This window comes from Sarcophilus harrisii, chromosome 2 (assembly GCF_902635505.1).
Source record: "Sarcophilus harrisii chromosome 2, mSarHar1.11, whole genome shotgun sequence".
In the NCBI taxonomy this organism is placed as follows: Eukaryota; Metazoa; Chordata; class Mammalia; order Dasyuromorphia; family Dasyuridae; genus Sarcophilus; species Sarcophilus harrisii.
Genome location: NC_045427.1, coordinates 593,227,521 through 593,237,667, shown reverse-complemented (window position 1 = coordinate 593,237,667; position 10,147 = coordinate 593,227,521). Strand labels below are relative to the sequence as shown.

The following is a 10,147-nucleotide window of genomic DNA, read 5'->3' as shown; positions in this document are numbered from 1 at the left end:
ACGTGGAAAGTGACTAGCTTAGAATCATCTTAGATGATGTTGCTGGCTGGATGAATTACAGACTATAAAGGCAGGCAAATTTTTAAAACATATGCCTACTTTTACCTCAATTAGAATCATGAAGCCTATGAAGAGCAGAAGCCAGTATGTGGGTTTTCACTAACATTTTGTTAACGATGAAAATTATCCCATTTTGAGCAAAGCATTACAAATACATTTGAACAAAGGAAATGCAGTATTACAAAGAGAATTGCAGGTGTTGAGGTATTCATGAAAGGTAGTTAATGTAAACTCGAATATACTATGCAAATAGAGACTGTTAGAATCAACTCTTGGAATAATGGCATGTCAATACATTTTATTCTACAGCAAAGATTACTGTTAGATGAAGTCTTCACCATCAATTTGAGGAACTAGTATCTAAAAGAAGCAAAGCAGCTCTTCCCTCATGCGTCATCCTTTTCCACTGGTATTAATCCAGGCCCACCACAGGACCTAGGTTCATGATGGCTGAGAGACCCTGGCCAAATGACTAAATCTCTTGGTGCTCTCTGAGTCACAAAGTGCTAAACTGCATTGGAAGAGAGAAGTTTCTTTCCCCAAGGATTCACCATAAAAATGAAATCACAGAGATCCACTCTGTATCCTCAGAGCATTTAATGAGCCACACTTTGAGAAACACTTCCCAAGAACTCAAAGTAAATTAGAATAAAGGGAGGGTTGGAATAAGTTGAAACACTATAAGAGGACACTAAAGCAAGCAGATCTAAAATATTTTAGATCTTTGAAAAATCCTTTTGTCAGCCCAAAAGCAGAGTTAGAAGTAAGGAAATTTATGAGGAGTTAACAGTTAACTACTTGAGTCTGCACCCTATTGAATGTTCACTTTTTTCCTGCTTTACCAATTTTATAGTACTAAATAATGAATATGTAGACAAAGGTTGAAAACAAAAGGATATAGCGCATTCAGTTATTCAAAATAAAACTCTTGTTCTGCAATCAGGAAAATGCCATTACCAGATTTGTTACAGTAAGATTTACTATAATGGGATTTGACCTGAATCAGTAATGGCAAAGATCATATTAAAATTTGCAAGTGAAAAAACATTTGAGTTTGATGAAGCTCTCTCTCTTCATGGGGAGAAAAATTCCAATTATGGATACTCGATACCCAAGTAGAAGAAAAATGCAGAAAAACCGAAAGATTGGGGTTGGAGGAAAGATGGTGAAAGCTAAACTGAACTCTTCAAACAGCAATTATGAACAAGTCCTAAAAAACTAACATAGCTCTTATATTGTCAGGGAAGTAATGTTTTTTATGTGATTCTAAAAAGACGTCATTTGGAAGCTGACAAAGGGTCAATAGAAGAAACAAAGGAATGTAATACAAGATAAAATGCCAATAACAAATATTAAGTATTTTTGGTCATTTTAAGATATAACATTTGGATATCTTCCATGTTTTCACACAATTTAAAGGTAATAACTTACTTGAGACTGAAAATATAATTGGTCCCAGACCTTGTAATTAAAAAACTTACCAAAAAAAAAAAAATCCAAAACCATTTCCAATAAATCAGTAATATATAGCCTAATTTACACAAAAATAACAATAAAAAACATTTAACTTAAGTAATAATCACAGTGAAGCATATTAACTACAAATAAGTGCTTTCATGTAGTTAAGAGTTTTTCTCCTTTCTGCACCCTTCACCCCCAAATATTTTCTACACTGAATGTGATTTATTGGCAGTTGATTGGAAAGCTTTTGTTTAGTTTTCAGCCTTCTTAAAGGCAATGTTCCTAACATTTGGAGGCCAAGGCAGAAAAAAAAATGGAACTGGATTGGTGCCAATCACCGCCCTACCCCCTGAACACATTTATACATTTTAAAATATCAACCAAATATATTTTTACTTTAAAATATGAAAGCAGGGGAAAAAAAAGATGGAATTGGAATAAAATAATCATAACAGTCTAATGTAGCATAGGAAACATTTTTCAAAGAAAGCTATAGAATCCCCATATTCCATTCATTTAATATTCCCTTGAAGGAAATATTCACTTTAAATATTAAATTGCCCTTCCCTAATAATTCCAAAATAAGTTTTTGAGACCTGGCTGGAATCCTTTCATATTTCAATTCTCACCAAACAGTTACTTGTATTTCTACCTTGTAACCACCAAAAGGGCTGTTTAATTAGTGAAAGGGGGACTAAAAGAAAAATTATGTAAAGGGAAAACCAGAGTAGCCTATGAGAGGAAAATCAAAAGTTAAAAAAAAAGTTTCATAAAAATGGAGAGGAAAAAATCATCAAAGATTATTGCAAGAACAAGAAAACCAAAGGTACTGAAGCAGAGTGGATGAAACAGTGATTGTTCCACAAAATGCCATAAAGGTCAGCCCTTTTGGATCTAACAGTCTAGATCTAAACAGTCTAATTATTGTTACCTTTTTTTCCTCTCTTTAACTCAATGAAATGTTAAGGGAGTTTGAGGGAGGGGGAATGCTTTTTACAATTACCAAACTAGCTAGATCAGAATATTTCCTACCTGGAACTCTGCTTTCTCCAGAAATTCCTGAAGACAAAAACTATTAATTTAAATTTTTTTCTTTTATTGCCCTTTTTTCCCAAATCCTGGTATTTCTATTCCTTTCTACACAAACACATCCCTTCCAATACTGTACATCTTGGCAGTGAAATGAAATGGCAACTTAGAATCCAAACACAGAGGCTCAGATAAAACGGGCATGGGGATAGGAATCCTAATTTAAAACAAACAAACAAAAAACCAAAAACCGGAGGATCCTGCTGTCCTACAGTCCTACAAACATCCTTAAGGCTCGAGAAGCAAAAATAATGCCTAGATTTAGCCTTTTCTGAAATTGATATGGAAAAAATGGATTCATGCCAAGCAGACAGGAAATACAAGAGAGTTCAATGGATTCCTTTGAACAGACACATCTCATTTCAGTCAAGTTAGCAGCAAGCCTAGGCCAGAGGCTTAGACTACCCCATGAGAGCTGCACTGCCAAGAAAAAATGGAATCCATTGGCATTATTTCAGTTGCCTCTTGAGTTCTGCTGGTCCCAAAAGATCCTTGGATCATTAATAAAAGCTGTGGATCTCCACATATGAGATTTCTCTGTTACAGAGAAAGAAAAGACTGCCATATTTCCTAAAATATACTAGGCTTGGTATCAGATGCCTCAGAGCCAGTATTCTCTTGCTGAATACCACACTCCTTTCTTTATCTAATGGAGTGAAAGCTGGGGACAGCTCAAGAATACCCTTCCCCCAATACCAAACCCTCCCTGATAAAGGGGCAGAAGCACGCCCCGTGGGCATTAGGCAGGTGCTGCTGAGGGCCCCATGTTAGATCAGAGGGTCTCAGCTGCATCACTTCACAGATCAGGTTATGGCTTCTCTTGGATAGCTGGTCTTGAGAAGGAAGGGCGAGAACACAACACTAAGAGCCCCACAGATTATCAAAGCAGTCTCAGGATGGGGCCAGGGCCTCCTGAGCTTCTGTCCTCTGGTTCTCGAGATGCTTTGGTCCCGGAGCAGACATCACGGTTCCACCTGCACCCCGATTATGGGTACCACCTCTTCTATCCACAGCAGGTCCAAGGGGGCAGAGGCTCCGGCTTGGCGACGGTGAATTCGGCGTAGCCGCAGAACGTACAGAACGATAGCCAGCAGCACCACCAGGATGCAGGCAAAAAAAAGGTAGTGGTTGTACACAAAGGAGAGACGCAGCCAGCTACCGTGGACCTGCCGGACGCCCTCCTGTCGTAGATCCCTGTGGGGAAACAACAGGAAGTTGGGAACAATAACGTTTACTTCCTAAGGCAAAAGCTTATTCTGGGCTAGAGACCTTCCCACCTCATGGGATCCCCGGACACAGGCAGGCGCCAAAGCTGTGAGGCTGCTGAGACCCAAGGGCCACAGGACCCCTCCAGGGTCACTGACACTCTTTTTGGCCATCCAGGCTCATTCTAACCAGCCTCTGGGCCTGATCTTTAACAACCCCCTTTGGCCTAAGGCCAAGCAGAGTTGGACAGATGACCGACCCCAAGCTCAGGAAGCACAGCACAACTTAAACCCCAATAAAGGTGTCCAGCTCTACCTGAGGGGGAGGAAACGTGTCTTATACAAAATGGCTCCTAAGGTCCACTGCACCTCCCGGTCATACACCAACTGGGCAGTTTGCAGGTTTGGGTAATCATATGGGAAGTGGAATCCTTCATGGAGGACTTGGTACATCCAGGCTGACTTAAAACACTGATATCTGCAAAGAGAACAGACCTATTTTTCATATCTTCCATCTGAACCCAATGCCAGAGAAAGGTGTCTTCCCCTCGCCTTCTTAGCTTTCCTAATTCTGAGTGAAACCCCCTTTTTACAGCTTTCCCATTCCCCCAGGGCCACCACCACCAAGGGTTTCATCTTTGCTTTTCTCTCACTAGTCCGGGATTCCTTTGGATGAGTTCAGGGCTCCCCGAGTCTCCTAGCACATACTCGCTATAATACCCGTTCACATCCTCTGAGCCAACCAAACCCCACCTCCCACCATTAACCCTCCTCCTGCACACAGGGACACGTGAGGAGATTCCTTACTTAAGTCGGTGTTGGTCTGCATGTGATGAGAAGAGGCCATTCTTGAATCTCTGAGTTAGCACAGGCCAGGCCATGCCGCAGTAGTCCTGGGGTGAAAACACAAAGAGGACGTATGACAACTGGGAGGGAAAAATTCCAAAAGGAGGATTGAGTTTATCCCATTTGTATTTATTTACTCTACTGATTTAAAAAAAAAAAAAATATGCAGCACAATGAAGTGGAAAAAGCGCAGAATTTAGAATTAGGAGGGCTGGACTGGAAGGCCAGACCTGCCTCTTCCTTGCTAGGGCTCAGGCCAAGTAGGCTGACTTCTCAGTTTCACCTCAAAGACTTGATAGGAAAAAAAAAAAAGCTTTGTAAACCTTACAATGTCAAGTGAATGCATCACATATACTGCATCTATTAAGCCCAGAAACAAATAACTAGGGGGGAATAGAAGGAAAGGGAAGAGGAAGGGAATAAACATTTATATAGCACCCACTATGTGCCAGGTACTATGCTAACAAGTATTATCTCACTTGATCCTCACAACAACCCTATAAAATAGGAACTGTTATTATATCCCTTTTACAGTTGAGTAAACTGAGGCAGGCAGAGGTTGGGTAACTTGTCCAGAATCACACAGCTAGTAAATGTCTGAGAGGCAGATTTGAAATAAAGTCTTCTTGACTCTAGGCACTCTATATCCACTACATCATGAGTTGCCTTCAAAAAAAGGTATTATACACATACAAAATACAGAGCTATTTTCCCCATGTTTCTAAGGAGGGAAAAGAGGTAAAATCTCCTACAATTATTGCATTATTAGCCAGATATTTTTGCACATTAGTTTTTCCTTTAAGAATGTAGAAATGATGCCATTTGATGCACAATTTTATATTGATATTGTTTCCTCATCTGCAAAGCCTGTAAGCATAATGTCTCAGCTTATTTCTCCTGAGTTGTGAATTTTTATTGTCATTATTTCTAAAATGAAAGCAATTCTACATTAAAGATACAGGAGGCATATTCTTCATTCTCAATTTTTTTTCTTCTATCACAAAAGATAAGACATGCATACAAATAACTGATAAATTTGGAGATGTTAAATATTTAAGAGATGTATAAAGAAAATACAAGGAGAGTTCTGAGATAGGAGAGACTATGTCCAGTGGAAAGATGGAAAGTAGTCTGGGAAGACTTACTGGAGATAAATTTCTCCAAGTAGAAACTGGGGGTTCAGGGATAGGAGGTAACAGCCAAGAGTCTCCATAAACAGGAAACACAAAAGGTGCAAATAAACTTCAATCATGTACCTGAGCAGCCTTGGCAAAGGTTGGACCATGATAGCGACCACCAATGCGCAATACATCTTCTGTGCAGTAAAAGAACTCTGAGAAGCCATAGAACTCGCTGTTGCTGAAGTCGATTGGGGACTGGTAGACACCGTTCAGAGAGGCCTGGCTGGCATTGGCCCGGGAGAGCAGCGGCTGCAGCATTTCCCCACATGCAAGCCAATCCCCTCTGCCTCGGATGTGCAGGACCCCGCTGTTCCTCTCCACCACATCCTCCAGGCCTACAGGTAGGCAAGGATCCAGGAAGGGAGTTTCTGGGGTCAGACCCGTCTGTTGGCCCAACAACCTGTCATAGTAACAGGAGGCACAATATTACCAGTTCTGTGTTTCTGCCCTACTCCAAGAAACACAATGGAGTTAACAGACATCTCTTGACTGTTTTTCTGTGAAGCAGACTGTAGTAGTGACAACAGCAGCTCACAATTATGTGGTGCTTTACAGTACATTTGATTATCACAACCCTATAAGACAAAGAAGGCTAATATCACTGTCTTCGGTTTGCAGCTAAAGAAACTAAGGCTCCTCTTTGTAGTGGCCAGAAACTGGAAACTGAATGAATACCCATCAGTTGGGGAATGGCTGAATAAACTGTAGCATATGAATAATATGGAATATTATTGTTCTGTAAAAAATGACCAGCAGGATGATTTCAGAAAGGCCTGGAGAGACTTACATGAACTGATGTCTGAGTGAAATAAGCAGGACCATTATATACTTCAACAACAATACTATATGATAATCAATTCTGATGGATGTGGTCATCTCCAGCAATGAGATGAAACAAATTAGCTCCAATAGAGCAGTAATGAACTGAACCAGCTACACCCAGCGAAAGAACTCTGGGAAATGACTATGAACCACTACATAGAATTCCCAATCCCTCTATTTTTGTCCGCCTGCATTTTTGATTTCCTTCATAGGTTAATTGTACACTATTTCAAAGTCTGATTCTTTTTGTACAGCAAAATAACTGTATGGAAATGTATACATATATTGTATTTAACTTACACTTTAACATATTTAACATGTATTGGTCAACCTGCCATCTGGGGGAGGGGGTGGGGAGAAGAAGGGGAAAAGTTGGAACAAAAGGTTTTGCAACTGTCAATGCTGAAAAATTACCTATGCATATATCTTGTAAATAAAAAGCTATAATTAAAAAAAAAAAAGAAAGAAAGAAATTAAGGCTCTGTGACTCTTCCAAGATCACACAGCTAATAAGCCTCCATCCATCTTGTGAATGGGTCTGCTCAGTGTACTTTCTATTCTACCAAGCTGCCATCCTCTCTCTGTATTTACTATATTTTAAAAACAAATGACTAAACAAAGCTCAATTCATAATAAGCACTTCCTTAAGAGTCCTAAAATCCTTCCTACAGAAACCCTGATTCAAGCAGAGAAATACTGAGAGATGCCTGTTCTCTCTATGGACAAAGATGGTCATTAAAACAGATGCAGCAAGTCAAATGACAAAGGACTCATTGGGCTTTATTAAAGACCTGTTAAGTACAAGATATGAGTCAGTATTAGCAGAAATACATCTTTGGACCACCCAGGACCTAGTTCAAAGCACAAACCCCAATACGATATTACCTATTTTTGGTAAAGGTTTCATTCAGCACCATATCTTCATAGCGTTGTCGAGCAAAGTTGCCCCCAAAACCTAGAAAGGTGGTAACATAGACCCTGTAGACATGCTCTGTATGCTGTACATCACAGCCCAAATTGAATTCAGCTAGCAGAACTTTAGCAGCTTCTTCCTGTTATTCAGTGAGAAAGGAAACAGCTTAAGTTAGAACACTGATTAATTTCTAGGCAAGGTCAACATGGGCCAAAATGCCTGACTTCAAGACTATGAATATACTTTAAACCCAGGGGTCTTTTTCATTCAAACATTCTTCTTATTTACATTTTAAGTCCTAGAGACCACCCACCACAAGGCCTTTATAATAAGCCCTCTTTAAAGTCTCTTTTAGGGGAATTCCTTTGTGATCCTAAGCCAAGAACAGGAACTAGAGTTGGATTAAGCTCTGTTTTATGGCACCAGAACCAAAGTTCAGTAACGTGCAGCCTACGTTCCATAACACAGCTGCATAAACCTCCAAGTCACACATCCTTCGAAGGACCCTTTAGTCCTCTGTTGCCATCTTGTTATCTATCTCTGAATATTCAGAAAAGACTCATACTCTTGCTTATGGAACACAGGCTTCTTCCCATCTCATTTTCTAGAATCTCACACCATCTGGAACTATTTGCATTTCTTGTTGATGTGTCCAATGCTTCCCCTCAAAGCAAAATCTAATAAGTCAAAGGAGATTTAAGGACCTGATACTATTAAGAGCAGCATTTATACAAAGCTTTAAGGTTTACATTATCTTATTTGGCCCTCACAATATCTGTGGAGTAAGGGGTTAATGTTATCTCCATTTTATAGATAAAGAAATTGAGGTGAACAGGTTAAGAAACTTGTCCACAATCACATAGCTTGTTAGGTGTTTGAAACAGATCTGAACCCAGGTCTTTCTAAGCATAAGTTCAGCACTTCATCCACTGTGCTACCTAGCTACCTCCGTCTGTATAAACTACCCAAACACTGGAACATCCAGAAATCTAAAATTTCCCCCATAGGAGACACGTACCTGTTCTGGAGGAAGGAAAGTAGGAGAGGTGGGAACCTCATAGGCAATTTGGAGAGAAGCTCCTCCCATATCTAGTATCCCTACTGTTCTCCTACGTTCAGCCACCGACTCCTGGGGACCCAGGGCTTCTGTATCTGAAAGAAAAAAAAGCAGTTTAAGAAGGCATTAGAAGAAGAATAAAAGCAATCAACATAGCAATGTAATCAATGTAAAAATAAAACAAGAACCAGGAAGCAGACTCCAGATATAAGTATAGAATATACTCAGAGTGGACCAGACAGATGCCAGTGGAGATTTAATAATCATCAATAGAGCTTTAGTCCCCCCAACGAGAGATCATCCCTTAACCCCTCCCTGGCCCACTTCTCATAGGCCCACACTAAATGAAGCACAAGACAACACTTACCATCTTCATGGTCAAATCTTCCTAACACAAAGTTGATCCCAATCCATGCATAAACACCTGAATGAGAAACAAAAATCTTTCACTTGAATCTCTCCACCTTATACCTGACATCCATTCCCCTGAAATCTCCACCAAAACATTCTTTACTGACAACCTGCCATAAGCTACATTTTCCTTCAAGAAAACATTCTCTCTATATATAATCAGATATCAATAATTTACAGATTTCATGGGAAAAGATGAGAAACTCTGACACCATACAAATGGCAACTATGTAAAATATAAACTCCAGGAAATTTACTCCTTTTTTCTTATAGAAAAGCAATTCGATGGAAACTTGGGTCTATAAATTTAACACCAAAAGTTACATTTTTATTTTCACTAATCTTTAACATTTCCTTTAATTTAAAAGTCTGAGCTGGGGTTCATAGGGTTTTGCCAGCCTGCCAAAGGACCTATGACAAAAAAAATTAAAAGGTTCGGAATTCCTGATGAAGGGGAAGTCATCAAAAGAAAAAAAAAAAAAAACCCAACCATTGCAAAGCAAGTACAGAATCAGAGTAAAGCATAGTAAATAAGTATTTTCTGTGTTCTGACATTTTCTCCTAGTTTGATCTAATTATCCACTTGTCATTTGATCTGGAAATCAATTATTGTTTCTGAAACCACAAGCTGATTCCAAATTTATCATTAGCTAGAATAATCCTCTTTATATACAAAATACCCTCAAGCACAGGGGTTTTAAACACCAGATTAAAATAAGCCAAATTCCTGCCCTACAATAACAATACCTGAAATAAAATGTCAATACAGATTCATATAACCATGGACAGCATGATATAGAAAAGAATTAAGAAAAATTATGCACATACAGAATGACAAAAATTATTTATGAAATGGTCTTGAATGCAAATCAGATACTGTGAAATATTTGACAATACAGCCATTTAAGTGAAAATCAAGTATATATTAAGCTCTAGTACCTTCTTGTTTTCCAGAGATTACTTCTGCTTGAGAGTGTGAAAAGAGGAAGTCAAACTCCAAGGGCAAATCTTTCACTAGGTCAGCCAGAATTGCTAACTGCTTGCTACAGGAAAGACAAGATCCAAAAAACGAACATTAATTAACTTTCCTTGTGCCTCAATC

At 39.2% G+C, this 10,147-nt stretch overlaps 1 protein-coding gene across 2 annotated transcripts in view; it reads right to left on the bottom strand.

Annotated features, from left to right (window-relative positions):
• Positions 1 to 336: 336 nt before the first annotated feature.
• Positions 337 to 10,147, bottom strand: part of ENTPD7 (ectonucleoside triphosphate diphosphohydrolase 7) — a 43,566-nt gene continuing 33,755 nt past the window's right edge. For both annotated transcript variants that reach the window (XM_031956235.1, XM_003755214.4), the window contains exons 5-12: positions 9,985 to 10,088; positions 9,002 to 9,058; positions 8,596 to 8,729; positions 7,550 to 7,716; positions 5,918 to 6,242; positions 4,623 to 4,708; positions 4,132 to 4,293; positions 337 to 3,804 (exon numbers count right to left, since the gene is read on the bottom strand). In XM_031956235.1, coding sequence (XP_031812095.1) covers positions 3,573 to 3,804; positions 4,132 to 4,293; positions 4,623 to 4,708; positions 5,918 to 6,242; positions 7,550 to 7,716; positions 8,596 to 8,729; positions 9,002 to 9,058; positions 9,985 to 10,088 — 1,267 coding nt within the window. In that variant the 3' untranslated portion in view covers positions 337 to 3,572. The remainder of the gene's footprint in view (positions 3,805 to 4,131; positions 4,294 to 4,622; positions 4,709 to 5,917; positions 6,243 to 7,549; positions 7,717 to 8,595; positions 8,730 to 9,001; positions 9,059 to 9,984; positions 10,089 to 10,147) is intronic.